We start from the raw sequence: 22238 nt of genomic DNA, 5'->3' as shown, positions 1-22238 counted from the left end.
GCAGACCGAAGGAAAAGGCTATTTCCTTCAAAGTTCAAGCATTTCCATGGGGCTTGACTGACGTGAAAAGACCGAGCCCTCTCCGGTGCATCTGAAGTCAAACACCTTTCTCTCGGCTGTCTTGGATGTGCCCTCATCTACCTGAACAGAAAGGCACAAATCGTGGGGGTTTTCCTGCCCGTTGTTCTTCGGGGCTGTAGTTCATGGACTCCAAGAAACGCCGTTTCATCCCTGTGCGTCGACCAATGACTTTCCTGTCACCGCTGCTGTCTCCCATCCAGGAATCATTTATGGAAAACAAGGGCAGAGGGAACAACATGCTTTGGCAGCTTTGAGATTACACACCCAAAGCTTTATACCCTCTGTCTTATATTTTTATGTTAAAGTATCATGAGATATTACCATATTTTTCATTATTATTTGTGGCACTAAATACTGCAGCACGCAGTGCCAGATGGCTAATATTCAGAATAAAAATAATGCGAGGCCAACCTTAGGCAGACTCGATGTGAATGTAACAGCATGTATTCATCCTACTTTCCTAATGTGCAGAGTTAAAACATTAGCAGACTTAAAATCTGGTTGTCTAATTTAGAAGAATTGCATATTACAGAATGATATACATGCGCATAGGCATATATTTAAATATATACGTATACAATTTTAATTTCTTCCCATTTTATTTGTGTGTTAAGCCCCTCGAAACACAATATATGGGCACATCTTCTTTCACTCTTTAGAATGTTATTTTGACCAGTAAGGAAAACTAAATAGTTTTGAAATGCATTACGAACATAAGCAAAAACCTTTTTCCAGAAACTGTTATTGGTACAAAATAATTTTTTTTTTTAATATATAAACAGCTTGAGTCCTAAACTTAACCAGATGGAAACGTGCCTACAAAGAGTTGGATCTAATTCAGAAGAGACTGACAGCCAACAGATGAGCCAATTTAGACCATCCTATGCCAAAAATGGTCAATCATGTTATCTTATGTGTGACTCGACTCTGGCAGATGCCAACTCTATCCAAACAACTTCAAGCATCTTTTGGGAAGACAGGATTATTTTACACACACTTTAAAAAAAAAAAAAAATCATAATAATGCTTGATTTTTCTGGAAACATTCCACTTAGTTTCAGCATTTTCACAAGAGATTTTTATTAATTTATTTTAAGGATAAATCTGGGTTTTTTATAGCCTCCTAACAGAGTAAATGCTTTCCAATCCAATAAAGACTGATTAAAAAAATATTAAATTGCAGTTCAGTGACAATCCCCCATTTATTTAAATATTAATAAAAGAAAAGCTTCACACCTGTGCAAACCAATTTCGCTTCTTTCTTAAGGCAAAATGTTTACTTTCAAAACCACAGCGACACACGACAGCACGCACTGCGCTTCCTGCATCCCTCTTCTTCTTCCCCAAAATTAAGATTAAAGGATGTTTTTTTAAGGTGTGTGATTACAACCAAGGCTGTTTAAATTCATAATTCATAATGTCTCAGGGAATTTTTATTTATTTTTTTTTAACCTTCCAGCAGATGTATTGACAGATATGCTGCTAATCTGCCTCAGACCGCCTCGGGAAAGGACGTCCTCCTCTGCAACCTACACACTCCCCCTCTAGGGAACATACTGCTGCTATGATTACCTTTTTTTTCCTTCTCGCCCCTAATTCAAATAAGAACAGTCAAAAAGGGGAAAAACACTCAGTTGTTAGTCCATCCTAACAGCATAGGACCATTCAACTCATTCTCCAACCTGTATTTAAGCCCTGTATCTGCTGTCAGCTTGGTCTCTGTTTAAACTCAGTCGGAGTTTTAGCTTCACACTCAAGCCCTAGGAGGTCTCAGGGGATGAGATTTCTCTCTCTGTTAGACTGAAAGCTGCAGAAACCAGTGTAAACACTTAAGATGATCATCATCTTTCACAGGACACCCTGAAAGGCCACATTTAAAAAGATTAACTTCTTCGAATCTATTGTTTCCAGAGAGAATAGTGCGAGTTTTTCTTTCAAAGAGGAGGGCAGCAGCTCTGCTAGACAGCTTGTGGTTTGGGTGTCTTCGTGACAGCGGCACACCAAGTTGCAATTTCATTTTCCATTTGTACAGCAGGTAACTGCACGGCCTGTGTGAAGTAACCTCACCTCATACGGCATAGGGGAGCCAGGCAATTACCTACAGCTCTCAATATCCAGCCTTTTGATAGTGCCTTTTGTGACGACAGTCCCAAGATTGAGATCCGCAGACATTCATGTAGACGTTTGGGAGGTTTTCGAGCTCTTCCTTGTAGGACAGACATATATTCTCAGTTGTGTGATCATTTTCTTACATTGTTCCTGCTTCTCTTTGAAAAGACGGCGTCGAGACGTGTATGACGGGAGAGCCTGGCTGCGGGTGTTGACGGCGCGCTTGAGGCAACTCTCACCGAAAGGTTCAGTCACACTGAAGAGATCCACGTCCGCACTTCCCGGGCACAAAACATTCCGTTTTCGGCTGATGAAAACACCAGGGTTTAGGTAACCCACACCCTGCTCACATCAAACTTTTCCCTAACTAGTCCACGCTAGTCTGCAGATTACATCGTTCTTGTACCTTGCAGCATGTTGGGCTCCACTCTAGAACCATCCTAAGACATTTAAGCTAATCCTCCGAGAGCCCTAGTAATTTCGACACTTCCAGAACCAAACCACCACATCAAAGGGTGCAACATGCTGCAGACTGATCCACAACGATCGCTTTCCAGTCTGCACTGGGGAGCAGCTTCAAGGTTCCATCAGCAGGATGGGAGATGCTCCATCCCGGACTGACCCAAGGCTGGCGAGAAGGTGGGGAGCCCTTGGAGAGAACCACAGACTGCTGGAGAAGCTCTTGGAAAAGAATGGAAAGTTAAATTTTATCCCCTAGGTGGGTTTGGGTTTTTTAAACAACTAGTTCATTTCCTCTGTTTGTGGACAGCTATGGGTAAAGACAGACAGCAGTCAGCCACAACCAGGCTGATCAGAGCTTTTCTTCACTTCCAGATCAGCGTCTGGCTGAACAGCAAGAGGCAGCTTAGACAGCGACAAGGGCTCCCCTTCACACACTTGTCACCGGACTCGCCCACCTCTGTTCTACGATCTGCGACACAAAAACCGCGCTGGCAACGGCTGGGGGATTCGGCCAGCCCGTTCTTCTCTATGGCCACGTTCTTTTGTTGCCCCTATTTTCAAGAAGAGCGCTGGCTGAATTTAGTTGGCTACATTGCCACTATCTGGTAAACCAACGTTTTCTTCAGTTCCTGTGCTGCCATTCCAACAGGTCTTAAAGCAGGTTCAGGACTTCAGGACAAGTGTGTACTGAAACAAGGAGGTGTTGCCTACAAAATATATCCTAGAGGAAACTTTGTCCCACTGCGAGGAACCGTCTACTTCAGTCACGGGGTATGAACTCATCTGGGAAGGGACATGTTCTTGGAGGAAGACACAGCTCTTCTACTTGACTGGTCACACTCACACATGTTGCACGTTCAAGGTCTTCTACACTTAAGATGACACCGGTGCACCCGTGAGCTTACACCTCTTCCAACACCCCCCACTCCACGTTAAGTTCTCGCTGAGTTGCTTTGAACCACAAAGCACTCGGCCCGTGCTCACCTCCCCTGCAGACAGCACCGGTCACGTCACAGCGCTCAACAGCAAGGACTTCATGAGGTTCCTCTCGTCTCCTCTTCTGTTCCCTGCAAAGTTCACGAGGTAACTATTCTCGCTTCATTATCTCCTGCAGTCAGAAAGACCCAATCTGTTGAGTAACTTCTTTTGAAGCTGGCTCAAGCGTTAAGAAAGTGTCGTGGCCATTTGTATAGAAATTCACCTGGATGACCACGTGGGTCCTCGAGGCAGACTTCTGCCTCCCACTTCGGAACGCAACCACTCCGCTCCCATGGAATACCACTCCCATCTCACTACAGACAACAGGAATAAACAACAAGTGTGTTTCACAGATGTCACAAACAGTTTCCAGACTGTCACAGCTTTCCAACATTTTCTAGTTGATTGTTATTACATGATTCCTGTAAGTCCCCAGCACGCAATGCAGCCTCTTACGCTGCTCATCATCTTCCGACTGGTGACGTGAGCTGTCAGACTGTAAACTCAAAGTTGTCAAATAGCTATAATTTGCAGATTTAGTAAAAGAGCTTAACGTTCCTTCGAGCAAAGTACTTAAGAGATGTAGTCAGTGGAATTTACAGTCTGTGAAAGTCTGTACAGTTTTCTGCTTAGAACAGGGTCTCCATAGGATGGCTCAAATGTCAGTAAAACAGCTTTGGTCTAACTCAGAGACTGCCATTAGGCATGAGCTCACATTCCCACTGAATGAATTCCTCAGAGACTAATATCCAAGGCTAAAACCACGGCCGTTTGTGGGATTTGCTTTTCTAGACACCCACTAGAATCACTCGGACATTTATTTGCTAGAACTTGACTGCTTCCCAGTAGACCAAATAACAGCTAGAAAGTTCTGGGCCTTTAAAATAAAACAAAACTGACAAAATAATCGCCGGAAAAACACTTTTTGTCAGCTTCTGGAGCCGACCAGACATCAAAAACTAGTTTTCTGTATTTCCCTTTTGTTTTCACCAGGGTCATTTGCATCTGACTTGCTGTCAGCTACTCCTATGCTATTCATCTTTCCAGTACTGCAGTCCCCCTTCGGCTGTGTCCTGTTCCCCCTTTTATTAACTGCGGGCTCTGTGCCTATATTGAGCGCTCGGGGCTCGATGGCTTTATCTGCGTGAACTACGAGAAGACCCAAAGTGTTTGAAACACACCACTCCAGTGCACGTTGCACCCACGACACGCACTACAGGCTGCGGTGGGGATAAACACCTCCCAGATTGTGGCTGAGCGCCGTCGCATCATGGAAGCATCCAGCTGAGTGTGACAGAATGACAGTAACTAACGCGCACGCTTCTGACACCAAACGCACAAAAGAAGTCTTTCTTTAAGCAACTTCCAACCACTTTTTGGTACACAATATTTCGTGACTTGGGAACCGAATACCTGATGGCAATTCCAACCACCACTTTGGCTGGGAGCACAGCTCAGGCAATGACAACTGCTTTTAAAAAAATCCCACCCTAATGTTCTGCGTGCTGCTAGCACGGATGGGAAACCTGTTCTTTAGGGACAGTGAAATCTTGCCCGTGCTTCAGGAGGTAAAATTTTAGCCGTGGAGTTCTACATGGTCAGCTGGAGATTGGCAACATCAAGAATTCCAGGGGATTGAGAAGAAAACATAAGGCTGATGGGGACTGAACTCAACTGCCTCCACGTAGGACATCGACACAGCACCCAAACACACATTTCAACAGACAGGCCTGCCCTTTGCAGCAGCACGAAGCAGAAACGAAGGGCTCTGGTAAACACTCAGTTTTGGTGGAGACGACATTCCAAAAAAAAAAATCATTGTTCCCGCGCTGTGAGAGCTGTGGGCACGTACCGCTCCCGGCAAAGCTCTGACCGTTTGGGAAGCTACGTACCGTGATCGCGCACGGAGACGCTCCTGAAAACGAGATGCCCGTCGAACTCGAATAATACACAAGGCCCGGAGGACAAAAGGCAGCGCCGAGCAGGCTGCCGTTCGCAGCTCCCTCACGTTTCAGGCCGCTCGCCTGCCCAAACTGGAACGAGGCGATGCTGCGGGCAGAGCTCCCCGAGCAGCATTGCATAAAGCAAACCTCTCCCCGCAAGACGGCCGCGACACGAGAGGTCCAAAGGTAGCACAAGGGCCTTCATTGTGCACCGACCCATCCCACCGAGGCCACCTGAGAAGGTCCTTTGAAAGGCAGCGCTCCTCCACGGCCCATGAGGGAAAAAAGCCCAGCCCTAGGACAGGAGCTGTTCATGTTTCTTCGAGTTTACAGGCAGGAAATATTTTAGGGAGAGTTACCCAGATACGGGGAGAGGGGAGGAAGAAGAGGCAACAGAGCAAAGTGAGGTAGCTGAGGTGATCAGCTTGCATGCAAAGCTGCAAGGGAAACTCCTGCAGGCAGCCACTGTCACGCCAGGCCAAGATGAGCATCCCAAGTTTGCAGCTCAGGGATTGGAGTTAGAAATTCTTCCTTCCCCCACTGACCCAAGTTCACCTCTCTGAATTTCTCTTCCTCTAACATTTCTAAATGCTGTAAAATACTGTTTGAAAAAGTCACTCCATTGTACAACTACAGGAGCGTGGTAAGACTTGACCTGGTGTGTGGTTTTTTTGGTGAGATCTTACGATCCCAGGCCCAAACATGTAAAACTCGTTACAGCACAACCCTTGCACAGCCCCTGAAACGCACCAGTGCGAAGTTTGCACGAGGCAGAACAATTCCAGCCTAAAATATCTTCGTCCTGTGCTCTTCTCCCTCCTTGTATCCTGCCAAATACCCCAGATTACCCAAATCACCTAAAAGTAACGGTACCCACAAGCGATGTCACTCGTCACCTTGTACAAACCCTGCACACGCTGTTTTTCCCAGAAAACGTTCCCTGGTTTTAACTGTAAATAAGCTCAATCTTTTACCTGTGTTCTTTACAAGCCAGGAAGTCTTTCAAATCGCTAAATAAAGATTTTTACCCACCCGTGTGAGAACACACGAACACGCGTTTCCATTTTTTGTGAAAGCTGCACAGCCCATTTCCTAATTCACGCACCAACGGTACCTGAAACGTCCTCTCTGACTCACAGACCGACCTTCACGTTCCCTTTTCTCTAACTAGAGCAAAACGGAAACTTCCCATCTTTTCAACCTCCGCTTTTCTAAACATTTGTCGGTGCGTGCTCAAGGCCAAACTTCACAAGGCACTCGCAGAGCACTGTGCAGTGCATTCAAAGGACACCACACAGGTGCATATATCATGTTTCAGCCTGTTTCTTCCTATCCACAACGGAGAGGGGGAAAAAAATTCCCTCCTTTTCCCCTCCTGAATGAGGTGGATCGCTTTACAAGACACATTTGAAGCTGGTGTGATGTCAGTGCTTTACTTGACCACTTCATAAAGGGCTACAAAGCACTGAGAACTGGAAATGAAACCTGGGGGAGCTGCGATGTCACAGCAGTCTGTCAACTTTGGGGACGCCAATTTAAATTCCACCCTAAGATACCAGTAAAAACGCATTTTCCCTCTTTTTTTTTTTTTTCTTCCAAATCAATAAATCCACCGCGCAACTTTGACACTTCTCATCCGAGAGAGGTCCTGCGCTGCACCACGAAGGCGACGCTGGTCACGACTCCACTGCAGCTGCAGGGAACTGCCACAGCAGCTCTCTGAGTTCGCAGACGGAATTACGCACACAAACCACATTCCCTCAGCTCTACTTTCGCAAGCGCCCAGCGACTCAAAAGCAAGTTAACCACGATTTACTCTCACGGGATACGCCTTGAAGTCTGCTGAGGAAGCTACCTTTAGCCAGGCGTGCAGCTTGCCAGTATAACCAGTAAGATTTGATGTAACGAGGACCATAACGGGGCTGACCAAACATCCCTCTAGAGGAGCCCTTTGCAAGGCAGACCACGCACCCATGAGTTTTTGACCACGCACTCGTTTTTTAGGCTCTTTCCTTAAGCACCCCCACAGCAGCACTTCCCCTCATACGTACAGCACCGCTCCTCGGCATTCGGCCGGTGCTTTACACGGCCAAGGTCTGGCTACCGAAGAGTTTCTTGCTTCAAGTGCCACTGATCAGCTCTGGCAGCGTCCTGGTGGGAGAGGAGAGGGAGCCGGGGACTGGAACAACCCGAGGCTGCGGACCTTCCTCTGTAGGACCGAGCTCTCAAGGTTTCTGTTGGCTTTCCAGGCTGCGTAAAGCTCGTGTCTTTTCCCTGAGTCCCCTGCAGAATCTGCTCAAAAGTCACATAACAGGAATTTATAAGATATTTTTCAGGGACGAGCCTTTTAAGGTTTTTTTAAAAAGAAATCAGATTAATACACTAAAGTCAAGAAGCAGCTGACATCTAGAATATCCGTTCTACAGGACGCTCCGATATCTACAGCTTACCTCCCTCACTGCTTCATCAATGACACCACCACTTTGTTAATAAGACCACTAGACAGCCCAGTACTGCCACATCACAACACTTTCTAAAAAAAATAACAACTATTTTAGAAAAATGCCCTGGCTCCTTCCAAGAAACACAACAAACTCTTCAGCAGGCAGCTAAGAAAGCACCCAGTGGCCATCAAATCCATCCTGTGCGCAGCCCAAACTAGAAGTTTCCAGCAGAGGTCAGGACTAGAGGTAGGGATGACCGTTTAGATGCTCAACTAACCAAAATAAACATAACTGGGAAATATTCACCGGGAAGCAGCAGGTCATGGATAAATCTCAAATTGTCATTTCTGCAACCGTTGCTTGAAGACAGATGGGATGTTCAGCGAGCATGGTGACCTCAAAATGATTCCTGATTTATGTGGAGATTATAAAACGCTGGATTTGTAATTAGAGCTTTCCTTGGTACACGTGTGTGACTCAAATTAGCACTAATATAAGTTACATGTATACATGAAGGAAAAAAACACCCCATACTCCCATTATAGCTCTTCCTCCTCAAATAATTAATGACTTTTTTTGGTAAACGTTTATGGAGCACTCCTGCACAGTGTCATCACAAGATTTAAAGAGACAGCAAATGAACCTTTAGAACCAACAGCTGGAAGCTGCTGAAAACCCCCAGCCTGCTGCGGGAGCTCCCCCTCATTCAGCCGCTCAGCGCACTCCGCAAGGCCACGGGGAGCGCAGAGACAACTGCTGCGAGACAGAGCGACAGCAGGGCCAGGGGCTGTGGTAGCTCAGATCAATATGGGGCAAGTGCATTAGAAGAACTACCAAAATAACACGTAAATAATAAAGAAACCAAATCGTTCCGTAACACACATTTGATAAGGAGAAACTAGCTACGGCCGCGCTCAAAGAAATCCAGTCAGTAACGGCACGCAGCGTCATGCCAAGGGCTCAAGCACATTCTTAAACCCAAACTACTTCTTGTTGTTCACAATTTAAGAGTTTACATTTACATAAACACAGTATTTTAAAGTGAGAAAGGGTCAAGCTTTTAACAACAACTCTCATTCTCATCCACACGACGCGCTAACGTGAGCGCTCCTCACGTGTGGTCGCAGCTCCATCCTGAAAAGTCAGGGGCTGTAAAAGCTGAGCGGGACCCGAACTCGGGCGCACACTCTATGAACTTCCCTTTCCGACCGAGCAGTTGGGGTTTGGTTGCCTTGGGCTAACCCAGACCCCCCCCCACCCCAATTCGTTATCAGCTTCACTGCCATCACCCAGCACCGCCAACCACCGCTGTTACTAAAAGGCCCGTTCAAAGATTCCCTTTGTGAGCGCAAGAGCCGCGCTCCCACAGCCATTACGCACCCACCTATTCCTGTTCCACACCAGCGGCTGACTGGTTCCTCTGCTGCAAAGCTGGAAGAGCCATTTGGACAGGACACCCGTTTCTAGTCACAAAGATAAATCATTTATTTAGTAATAATTATCTACACACAGATGAACAACAGGAGTCAGGGTCAGAGGTCTCCCAGCAGAATGTTTACACAATATGACCTTAAACTAGCTTTTTTTGTTGTCCTTGAACACCTACCACCTCGCTGTACCTTCTAAATTTCACATTTCCATTCTGAAAAGGAACTGGAACGTAATTTAAAATCTGAGCGTTAAGAGACGCAGGTGACCGCCAACCCGTGCAGCAGAACTGCTGAGAGCAAACCGAGGGATCGCCTGCAAGTAGCAAACCATGAACATCCATTTGCAAAAGGCAAAACCACCTCCCCGCCAACCAGCAATTAAGGTTTCTAACTCGGAGGTTACAACGGCCAACGCTTTGTGTCTTCCTACCCTGTGCCCAGGAAGCTCACGTTAACAGATGACTGCGCGCTGCGAGAAGCGGCTCCTTTTTAACGCCTGTTTTGCACAAACACATTCCCTTTAAAAACAGAGAGTGAAAGGGGAAAGAATTAAATGCCTTTTTCTGCTCTAAAATTGCAGACAAAGATTTTATAATGGCAGTAGATGACTTGAATTTTGAAAAACCACCAGCTGAAAGTCCAGGATATGAAAAGCTGCTGGTTAGAAAAGCGATGGTCCAGATTACAGACGAGCAGCATTACCCAGATCCAGAGGCCGTGAAAGAGCTCCAGAATAAGTGTTTTCTGCAAGAAACTACAAGGCTTTTCAAAGAGATGCCACACAGCCTGTCCTAAGAGTCAGGGCACTACAGCGAGAGCCTCCCCAAAGCCGTGACCCTCCCAGTCGGCATTTCAAGCGTCTGCTGCAAACGGTGACGCTCTGGAGTCACGGCACGGGAATAGAAATTAAAAATACAATAAATAACCAAAAAGAGAGCACAAGTTCTACTTCCCAGCAGACAAGAGACGCCCCAAGTATTGCCGCTGCTTCTCTGCGACGCGGGCTCACAAGCGAACCGTAACCCCCAGCATTTTGTCCCCGCAGCTGCCTGACAGAACTGCGGGAGGCTGCGGCTGCAGAGGATCCCGCTCATTGACAACCCTTGGGCCACGCAGTGACTTCTCCTGCTTTTATCGGGAGTTTTCCTCATTTAACTCGGGAAAGTAATGGGGGGAGAAAGTCCTTTTTGCTCTTTTTAGTACCGCATGACTGTACCTTCCTTCGGAAAGGCCTTTGTTACGGGATGCCTCCCGCCCTTCCGTTTGTTTGAGGTCGGACAAGGCCACAGCGCACTGACCGGCACCAAAAATGACATCAGAGACAGGGAACGGCCTCCCAGCTACATCAAACCTTTCCAGATCTGAACAAACATCCACCATTTCTGGTATTTACCACCTGGAAACGGTCCTCATTCCAAACCCGCAACGGCCAAGACTCAGAGGACTTGCAAAGTCCATCCCCAGCGATGAAACGCATCAGCTTCGTGTCATCCCTTGTTCCTCTGAAAACTGCCCTTGACAAAACCCACCAAATTTGGCATTAAAATGGCTTTTGGTTTCAGGCTTTGGAAGGAGAACGCTTGCTTTTGTGCTCTCTCTAGGCCATTCCTAGGATGCCTAAGCCCTGCAATATGGAAAACTGTTCACTGAGGGGAAAAAACCTTTTCCTCCATCTCTCAGACCAGTGAAAAAAATGGAAGGAACAAAATACCTTCAGGACTGAAATATTACTATTTACAGCCTTTGCACATTACCTGCTGCATGCAACAGAAGATAAAACATTGAATTCCAAAAACTAGCTCTTGTGGGGCGGGGAGGGACACCACATTGTTTGGTTTTTTTTATTAGGCGCAATACAGGAAAGGGAGATGCCTCAAAAAAGACTTTTTAATGAACCTTTGCTAACTGTTTCTGGCAGTTCAGAGATAACCGCACCTTTATAGTCAACTTTACTGCTGTTGGAAACTAGAAAAGGAGACAATTAGTGAAAATAAAAGGAAGATTGTAAGCTAGAAGCATTCTGAACTGCCACTACCTTAACGAGGCTTCACTTCGCTTCCGCACTCCAAGGATGAAAATAAAAGTCTTTGCATTTGATATTACTTTTAAAATAATTTTTAACTGGAGATTGAGGCCAGGTTGGTTTTTTTCATCCGTCATTTTAATACAGAGAAAATGAGTAACTCGCAGAAAAGACAGCAAAGGTTTCACTCCCTTTATGTTATTGTTCTTACATTTAGTTGCAGGGGAGGGTATAACACAAAAAAGTAAACGCTATTTGCAACTAAATTTCCAGAAGCACCAAATTCAGTGCTTTGCTGGTGCCCACACTGAGAAGTCTTGCATCTGATTTACAAACATAATTATATCAGTGTAATTACACTGGTATAAGTCCCTAGGGGAAAAAAAAAATAATTCTTTTTCATCATCCAAGAGGAAGATTTTATTTTTTTAATTCAACATGAAGAATTATACCAGCGTAACTAGTGATAGACAGAGACGGTGAATTTCCCTGCAGAGCTAAGGCCTAAAAAACCAACCCTGTTGTGGTGGGCTGGACACCAGGTGCCCACCAAGCTGCTCTGTCACCCGCCTCCTCAGCTGGACAGAGGGAAAAAATACCACAAAATTTCTCCTGGCTCAAGATAAAGAAAAGGAGATCACTCAGCAATTACCATCATGGGCAAAACGGACTCAATTTGGGGAGAAATTAATTTAATTTATTGCCAATTAGAGGTCAGAGTAGACAAAATAAAGCCAAATCTTAAAACACCTTCCCCCCCACCCCTCCCTTCTTCCCAGGCTCAACTTCACTCCCCATTTCTCCACCTCCTCCCCCCGAGCGGTGCAGTCGAGTGGAGAAGTTCATCCCACGTTGTCTCCGCTGCTCCTTCCTCCTCACACTCTTCCCCTGCTCCAGCGTGGGGTCCCTCTCACAGGTGACAGTCCTCCATGAACTTCCCAGGCGCTGCAGTTCTTCCATGTGTGGGTCCCTTTCCATGGGCTGCAGTCCTTCAGGAACCAAGTGCTCCAGCGTGGGCTGTCCAGGGGGTCGCAGCCTCCTCCAGGCATCCTCCTGATCCAGCGTGGGGTCCTCCACGGGCCGCAGGGGGGCATCTGCTCCACCACCATGGGGTCCTCCATGGGCCGCAGCGGGGCATCTGCTCCACCACCACCAGGTCCTCCACGGGCCGCAGCGGGGCATCTGCTCCACCACCACCAGGTCCTCCACGGGCCGCAGCGGGGCATCTGCTCCACCACCACCAGGTCCTCCACGGGCCGCAGCGGGGCATCTGCTCCACCACCACCAGGTCCTCCACGGGCCGCAGCGGGGCATCTGCTCCACCACCACCAGGTCCTCCACGGGCCGCAGGGGGGCATCTGCTCCACCACCACCAGGTCCTCCACGGGCTGCAGGGGGGCATCTGCTCCACCACCAACCTCCACGGGCTGCAGAGGACAGCCTGCCTCGCCATGGTCTGCACCAGGGGCTGCGAGGGAATCTCTGCTACGGAGCTTGGAGCACCTCCTGCTCCTGCTTCTTCACCGACCTGGGTGTCTGCAGGGCTGTTGCTCTCACCTGTCCTCACCACTCCTTCTGGCTGCAATCGCTCTTGCACAGTTTTGCTTCCCCTTCTTAAATACGTTGTCCCAGAGGTGGAACCACCGTGGCTGACGGGCTCAGCCTTGGCCAGCGGCGGGTCCGTCTTTGAGCCGGCTGGCGATGGCTCTGTCGGACATGGGGGGAGCTTTGGGCAGGAGCCACCCCTGTAGCTCCCCTGCCGCCCCCACCTTGCCACGCAAGCCCAAGACACCCGCAGCGTCCTGCAAATGGCCAAGACTGGGGTTTCTTGGCACTGCACAAGTTCTGACTATTGAAATGAGGAGATTGTTATAGCAACGCTTTCAACATTAGCCAGGTCATTTTCTCATACATTAATGACATAATAGAAATTTATGGAAGTCTTTATTGAATTTTAATTGCTCCCTAAGACCATGACTGAAATAGAAAGAGTGACTGCATTCTGCTTTGACTGCTACAGCAGATGTTGAGGATACAGACTCCTGAACTTGGATTTTTTTCATTTAAGGGAAACTTCTGATTCTTCATATTTACATACAACATTTTGTATGTTTTCTGTAAAGTCACACAATGTTTTGTCAAATCCAGATTTTTGCCAGCTCTTACAAATACTGTTAGTTTTCTTCTAGAACAATACCAATACATTTCCTGGTAGTCCAGTATCAAAGGTGTTTTCGAAGGGTGAGATGGATAACTCCAATATTTAGTTTGCTACTAGAAGCCCCTAGTATTTTGTTGAGGCTTTTCTTATTCTTTACAAGGAAGAACACTTTAAACCAGAACATCACTGAAGAATTTAAATTGCATCTTCCTCACCAGCAAATGACTTCAAATTAGCCCAATTACAATTAAAACATGACATATTTATCAACCATTAATGAGGAGAAATAATGTAAATCAAGGACAAATCTGTTTACAATTTCATAATGCACCTCGAGCGACTACCAGGAGAATTTACCAATGCCTAAAAACTGCCATAAATTACACTCTTAGTTGAGAAGTTGAAAGTTTTGGAAAAAGTTCAGCTCTTGCAGACGCCATTGAATATTAGAGATTTCTAAAGATGTAAAAATAGAATTCCTTTGGTTGAAACTATGTCTCTGAGATACTGTAAAACCCAAAAACTGAAAAACCCAGGAAGTTTTCAAATGCTGACTTAAAAACAAGAGCTGCATTTCTTTGTCTTCTTGTGCACTCTTAACCTGCTACAGACGATTAATCCAGGATCATACTCAGCACGAACAGTTTCCACAGCCTTTCACGCTATTGATAATTTCTTCTTCTAGTTTCTTCCTTTCCTCCTCTTTGGACATTCGATTATTTCTCTCCTCCCAGTTCGGACTGTTATGATTATTTAGTACTTTGCTGCTCTGTGTATGCCACATTTCATAATAGAGATTGCTCGGACTTGCTAGGAGGTCTGCGTGTCTACCACGTTCCACAACTTTGCCCTGGAAAAGAGGGGGATAAGTCAGCAATCAGTTATCACCAGGTCTTTAGGAATGTAAGTGCTGCCAACACACGGGCCACAGTTTTACAGCAGAGATTACAGCAATTATTAAGGAGAAGGAGCTTGGGACAGCAGTGAAAGACTGAATATGTGGTGCACTGAATCGTGTGTTACACTGCAAGTGGAAACCAAGGAGCTGTTGTCTTCTCAGACTTACATAAATGGGAACGTAGACACCTCTTGTCCATCTGGACAAAATCTGAAGCCCACCAACACGGAACGTTTTACTGCCTAAACTGGAAGAGCCATCTAAAGTAAACGCAGACCTCTAGATGAGAAGCAAGGTGTTAAACTACTAGTGCAAAAGTCACAGAAATGTACCAAAACAAACACGTATCTGTCTTTGCTTGGTAACAAACAGACACCGAGAAGCGAAAAGAGCAGAGCCTACAGAGAGGGATTTGTAAGAGACAAGCAAAACACATTTAAAAATCAAATCCTAAAAACAATTAGTGTAAATTATGCTTTCAGATGGCTGCTCAGTAACTTGTGTCATTGCAATTGCCATCACGAAAAATCGAGCGAGCAGTTCAGTTCATCTGTGCTATTCTCAAGAGCAAAGATGATTTATTGACTATCATCGTGGAAACGGGAAGGAAGAGCCTGAGAAGAGAACTCAAACCCTACAGACAGTGAAACAACCCCACTCTTCGAAAAACAGCCTCACCTTTTTACTTTGAGACATACATTTACATTCCCTGCCTTCAAATTAAAATGATGTGTCCGTTCGCCAGCTATTCTTTCTTTTGGGAAATGACAGCATTACACAGACAACTCCATGGATTTTGTGTTAGTTCTCAATTCTGATCTACAATTAAATCTACCTCCTTGTGACAGCTGCTGATGAACATGCTGGGAAAAAAATTGGGTCTTGTCACTTCTATTACTAGTCCTGCTGGTGGAATCTGAACAAATATACACTTGTCCAACGTAACTGCGGAATTTATTGAAAAACTTGAAGTGGTTAATTTAGAGAGTTCATTGTAGCAGAGACGAGGCTTTTCAATGATGTCCTTTGCTCAGTAACTCTTGAATAATCATCAGAAACATAACTTCTCCGTTCACCTTCACAGCACCAAGATCAATATCATTAACACAATGTTTGTTTACTCACTCAAGAATTGTTCTGGTTTCACCTAGGCAAAGGTGCTGCAATCGTGACTTAGCCGTTCTTTCCCCTGCTAAGCAAAACCAGTCACAACCACCTTGTCTCATCTCCCCCGAGCCCGATTTATCCGGTTGCTAACACCGTGCTCCTCCCTCAAGCTGGCACGACAAGAGGCGACTTTCTGCTGAGCAAACGTCAGCGATGCCTCAGGAAGCAGCCGGGCACTAAAAGTGATGCACCACGCTGCCTTACTCATTCACAATCTTGATTACACTAACATCATTCATGAAAGCGAGCACCCTAGCTGTTTTACAGTTTTAGGTTGTGCTTTTATTTTTAATTTAACAGTTACGCTCTAACACAAAACGCACTCTTCGTAAGCTGTGAAAACTTGCATCGAAAACAAAAAGCCGCAGATCGCCTTATAACGCGCTAAACCCCGTTTGCAAGGTGTTTCAACACGCAGTTACATAAAGGATACACCTTAGGAAAAGGGTTTTCAGCAAAAGCTGAAGAAACAAGCAGATCAAAACCAAATAAAAACTGCACAGAGCAGAACGAGGGATTTAGTCCACCACTACTTCATGTTGAGATTCATACGAAGCTGAGATTTGTACAGCAAAGAGTCAGGAATGTCACCTTTTTATAAGATTTGGTTCTGACTCCCCACAAAAACCATTTAACGTACTGCAGGAATAATTTATTTTCTTTTAGATATGCATATTTTAGTCACTAAAGACACCTATGATCACAAGCGCATAAATAGCAACTGGAAAAAATGAATGCAGAGATAAATTTAACACCTATTATCAGCAGATTAGAGTGCTGTATGTTCAGCATCATCAGTTAAAAGACTAACTATGGAGTTACAATAAGGATATTTATTTTAAATCTATCGCCAGAGATGGGTAACAGAGAAGAAAACAGACACAGGACAGACTAAATACGAGGTAAGTGATATTAGTAAATCAAATGTTGAAACTTCTCTTTTTTTTCTTTGCAAGAGAAGCGTACAGAAAGGGAATAATCACACCTTTCTACAGGTACAATAGAGAATGTTGTTCAGATTTATAACATAATTAGACTGAACAATCCTCCAACAGTTTTATCTGCATGGAAACAGAACATGCTGTCCTCTCTCTTTCCACTGAAAGGAAAAACCAATGGATGTATGTGAAAAATAGACACTCATTGAGTAACGAGAATGAAGCATGAACTGGGGGAAACACATTAGGAAACCTAATCCGACACAAGCATCTAATAAATTAAAAAACATGCAATGTTAAGCCAGTCTCAGAGCATCAAGTGAAATCTATCATAATCCATATAAAGAACACGTAATTAGATGAACTATGCAAACGAAGATACAACATACAAGAGAGTCACACATGGAACTTTCTGCAACTGATAAACTGTTACTTGCAAAGAGGAGAAATACATAAAAAGCAAAGCTTGGGCTAGAATTTTCTAACATGGTTCACCGCCAAAGAAAGAACTTCCAGGAGCTTGGTGGGAGTGTAATATTTCAAAATGGACACACGGGACTAAAAGCAACACTGACATTATGTGAAAAACACAGATCACAGGGCGGTCACCTCACCTGATCCAGCACAATGATTTCATCAGCATCGACTACTGTCGACAACCTGTGAGCAATGAAAACCGACGTTCGGTGCTTCACCATGTCCCTCATGGCACTGAGGATATTCTGCAAGATTCAAAGAGAGAGGAACTCTTACACACTCCTGGGTGGTATGAACAGAAAGAAAATGCTGTCTGGAAATACGCAAATTACTGCAAATAAGTTTTGAGAAACATCTCCAGTACTGCTATAGCTTCACAGTAAGAAACAGCTACGAGTATCCACTGAAGAAACAGAAGAATCCCAAGCATGAAATATCTGTGGCTCTGATAAAAGTCCTAAAACTAGAAAAAAGCTTGTATTCATAGAAAAACGCTCACATCCCTCGGGACAAAAGAAGAGATTTCAGGAAAACCTTCCCCATGCAGCTACAAAACCAACATGAACAGCAGTAAAGGCACGTGAAAATAAATCACCATGGTAATACCTTCCAATCAATGAAAGCTAAAGGAAAAAAAATCCCTTCTCCACATCAGGCCAATGTGGAACATAAAGCTGAAGCAATCCTGGGAATTATCCACCTACCACTGCTTCCTTTGGGAGCAGTCTTCCACCTTCCCAAACTGCACTCAGAGGCAAGTAGCGCTAATTGGGAATCTGCGCCCTCACTACAGCAAGTGTCCACTTTGTTTTCCTGACAAACGCTTCCCTTTGTCAGAAAACATCTCGATTCCCCTTTTGTGGAAAGAACTTATTTTCATTTGTTGCCTTTAAAGCGCAGTTCTGCTGTGAACCTTCCAGCTCTGCTTATGATTCTTGCCATAAATACAGCAAAACGAAAGAGAGAAAGAATCCAAGCAGTGTTCTGGAGAAGTGGGTGTGTTATGAACCTTTCTGGTCCAACGAGGAAGCTGTACTCTATTTGAATGCTGTACTCTATAGCTGTACTGGTGAGTACTCAGATGTCTTTGTATCTGGAAAATGAAAGTAATTTAGTGATTACGGGTCAATAAATTCACTCAATCTGCATAAGCGAACACAAACATAGCTCTAGCTCCAGGTTTTGATGACATTAGTTTGGGGAATTACTGCTGGTGCTGAGAGTTTTCTGTTTAAGCAAAGATGTAGTTAGGAAGCCCGACGCAGTTACTGCGGTAGTGTCACGACATCGATGTCACAACGCTCGGATGTTTCAGAGCCCTTCCTGTGAAATGAATGCCAATTAACCCCAGCACTGCAGGTTACACCTACCCCATTTGCATCTCAGGAAGACGCCGGACAACAAACAAGAGGTTTTCTGTTCTGCATTATGTCACAGTTCTTTGTAAGACATTTGTAACGAATGCTAGAGGTCATCTAAACACCTTTTGAAGGGGATTGGAAAGCTTCACAATTCGTGGCCTTATGAGGTACGTGCAACAGTTTCAGGAGATGAACATTTAACAGTGAGGGAGATCTCAAGTGTGTAAACCAGAAAATACACCCAGAGACAGAGCTGACATTCCTCACTAGGTCTCAAGGCAGACAGACTCGGTATCTCTGCTCTGGCCTTTAGGAAAAGGGCTTAGACACAGGACCTCTGAATAATAACACCAGGAAAACGTGATAGCAATCTATCTAGCAAAAAGAACAGAATTCTTTCTGAGAGGAAAAGAACAAGGAAAAAGCATCAGAATCAGACACCATTACACCACTTAAGTTGGTTTTATTTTTTAATCCCAATTTACCTCTTCTGTGATTGAATCTAAAGAAGATGTAGCTTCATCATAGAGAAAAATAGGTGGCTCCTTTAACATCGCTCTAGCAATTGCAACTCTTTGCTTTTCTCCTCCTGAATGGCAGAGGTGTGGGAAGAGGGGGGGAAAAAAAATAAAAAAAGAAGATGAAGTTACACAATTGTGATCTTCTGAATTCAAGAGCAGATATTACTGGTTTTGGGGTTGGTTCTTTTTTAATATACATCATAGCTGCTACTGATAAACGTCTGTACGTGTTACATAAGGTATCACACACGTTCCTGCTCCCTGGTAAATCCAAAGTGATTCAAGATTGATTATCCTTTTAGAAAAGGACAGAACTAGTCTGTATATGCTACCAGGCAAGAGCCTGGACAGGTAACTAACGCCACCATAGAGTAGTTCACCGCACACCAGGGAGCACGAGCTCATTCACCCGGTCTAAGCTATGCCCCACACAGTGACTTCGCACACATACATCCCGTTTTCTCCGCAGACAAACAATGCTCTGTCCATGCCCGCTCTATCTGCACGCACATTTATTTTTTTTTTTCAGGTCCCTCCTTGAAATTCACCTAACATTCCACTCCACAACAGCATTGATTTGAAGCGTCCACACCCAACAGCTTTCATTTCAGTAAAGAACACAATTAATATGGTGCTGAAAACCACCTTCCTCATGCAGTCCACTGCCTGTTGGTTTCTGATGTAACCAAGTTTCCGACTAGTTTCCTTCCTTCATAATTCTTACGGCCAACATCTACTCAAGAATAACTTAGGACAACTTCTACAGACAGGAAAACAGGTGCATTTGAGAACTCAAAATCTGCTAAACATTTGGTATGCAACGCAAACGTTGCACATTTGTGCACTTGTCCTCCTTTGTTTTAGTCAAGACTTCAAAACATTCCATTTAATACCATTATATTCTTGTTAATGTTCCATTCCTATCAGGAGAGAACATGCTTTAATAAACCATTTAAAAGGCTGATAATAATGCTGCAGTTCAAATTTTAAACTGTCTTTGGCAGAAGTCTGTAGCAATTAGAATTGCACCATTTAGTCTATTTTAACACACTCTCCCCCCTCTCTCCCTTAAAGCATATTCAAAACTCACAGCTTGACAATATCCATGTCTGAAAGACACATTACAATAACAAACTGCAAGGTCTTTCCTTACATTTGCAGCATACCAACTGGTTTCATGTTCCTCCCCATTCACATTCAGTTCAGCAGCACGTTAACCGTTTTGTTCACAAAGTCGGGGCTGTCAGAGCTCTATTACACATCTATTAGAAAACACTGAACTGGATTTTACTTGAAAAAGCCAAAACAATTTGGTTTTCATTATTTACTCTTGATGAACCAGCCACTGAGGCCAGTAAGAACTACACTAAATGCTTACTTCATTGAAATGGATACCGTTCTCCTTGCAGCCAAGGCTTCCTCATGCCTGTTTTCGTACCACACAGGCAAGGAAAACCACACTAGGGGAGAGAAACTCGGATACCGAGGCTTGTCACCCATGGTACCCTACTGCCATTAGGGAGCCTTGTTTGTATTAAGGTTCTTGTCAATTATAAAAAAAAAAATCCACCCGTTTTGAAGCATCAAGACAGCACTTCTAACATGTGGTTTTCCAATGTCAGTCCTTAATGTAGTAAACTGTTTATTTACCAGAAGAAAGGAATCCATAATATGCCAAATTTTTGCACACAGGGAGAATCCAATTCACTTTTTTTTAAACTAATCATTTGCTGCACTTAACAGACGTAACTATTCACAGAACCAGGGCCCCAAATTAAGATCACAGCCTTTACTGCCCCTGCGTGGTACCACCACTGTTCGCACACCCGGGACCCACGTTAACGGCCGTTGTGCCTTCACCCACCCTGTCAGTGGTCCTGAAAACCTTGTTTTTTCCATCCCTGGATTTCAAAGAGGACCAGTTAAATTCACAGAGCTTTCACTCTCCTTATTTCTCCTACAATGTACTATTTAAAAAGACAAAACAAGCCAGGACTTTGTGTTTTTCTTGGACTACAAGTATAACAAGGCTCACCCAACTTAAGGAAAATATTAAATGGATTCAGAAATGAATTTAATATATACCTTTGTAACAATTTGGGGAGCCATTCTACTACTCAGAAAATTACAGAGGTTCAAAGTAACAGATGCTGTATTTTTACAGAGCTACTGAAGGAATTTGAAGATATGCATTTGACATCTCCAACCCATTAAACAACTAAACCATTTCTGGCCATTACAACTCTCATTATCACTGAAAATATTGATCTAACAAAAGCACATGGGATACAGTGGACACGTGAGCTCCACATTCCAACCGAAAACCACAAACTGGCACCTGCAAGCAGAAGCACACAGAGTCAAATTCCCCAAAACTGCATTTAAGACCAATTCAACGTGCAATCTGAGGAAACCTGAGATGAGCAGACATTTTGGACACCATTAGCCCTTTCATGATGAACAGGGCCCAAAATGACTACGCTGCAACAACACGCCCCATTGCCTTACTAGCAACAGCAAAACCAAACCACCACTGAACTTTCTGCTGTCACAAGTTTAGATTTAAGAACTCAAATTTGGAAGGTCTGTGCACATATATATAAGCCTGTCACGTCCTACAGGCAAAGCACACGTAGATAAAAAGTTCCCAGCTCTATTCACACGCATTCCACTACCTAAAGAGATCACAAGAAACATCATTTTTTACTTAGATGCACCTACATGCTTACACATCTGCTCATTTAACGCCATCCCCTGAAAACACATTCCTTACAAATATCTTGCAGACTACAGTTGCCTTAAACTACAGCTCTTTGTATTAATATTTAGCCTTACAATTACATTATAACGTAAATAAGCTAAAAGCAAGTCTGACTGAGAAATAAACTACGCATTGAACTCTGAGGTAGCAAACAACCTGCCCACTTAAGAACTTACCTGAGAGCTTGAGTCCTCGTTCACCAACCTGAGTGTTGTAACCATTTGGCATTCGAAGAATGGCATCGTGGATTCCTGCCAGCTTTGCTACCACGTACACCTCTTCTGGTGTCGCACTGATATTGCCGTAGAGCAGATTGTAATAGATGGTATTATGGAAGAGAACAGCATCCTACATTCATGGAAAGATTATTTTACACAAGAAGCCATGAATAATAGCTTAAAAACTGTCCCCAATCCATGAAAGAAAGCAATATAGAATAGTTTACACTTCTCTACAAAGCCTGAAGGTAAAAGTGTTTGGGGAA

General features: G+C 44.4%; 1 protein-coding gene across 1 annotated transcript in view; it reads right to left on the bottom strand.

Moving 5' to 3' along the window:
* Positions 1-13397: 13397 nt before the first annotated feature.
* ABCB7 (ATP binding cassette subfamily B member 7) overlaps positions 13398-22238 on the bottom strand; it is a 39399-nt gene continuing 30558 nt past the window's right edge. The window contains exons 13-16 of the mRNA XM_086470538.1: positions 21931-22102; positions 18958-19061; positions 17249-17356; positions 13398-14481 (exon numbers count right to left, since the gene is read on the bottom strand). Coding sequence (XP_086326664.1) covers positions 14263-14481; positions 17249-17356; positions 18958-19061; positions 21931-22102 — 603 coding nt within the window. The 3' untranslated portion in view covers positions 13398-14262. The remainder of the gene's footprint in view (positions 14482-17248; positions 17357-18957; positions 19062-21930; positions 22103-22238) is intronic.

The sequence above is a fragment of the Leptosomus discolor genome, chromosome 9 (genome assembly GCF_034619465.1).
Source record: "Leptosomus discolor isolate bLepDis1 chromosome 9, bLepDis1.hap2, whole genome shotgun sequence".
Lineage (NCBI taxonomy): Eukaryota > Metazoa > Chordata > Aves > Leptosomiformes > Leptosomidae > Leptosomus > Leptosomus discolor.
The sequence above is the reverse complement of the archived record's forward strand: the minus strand, read 5'-3'. Positions and strand labels throughout refer to the sequence as shown.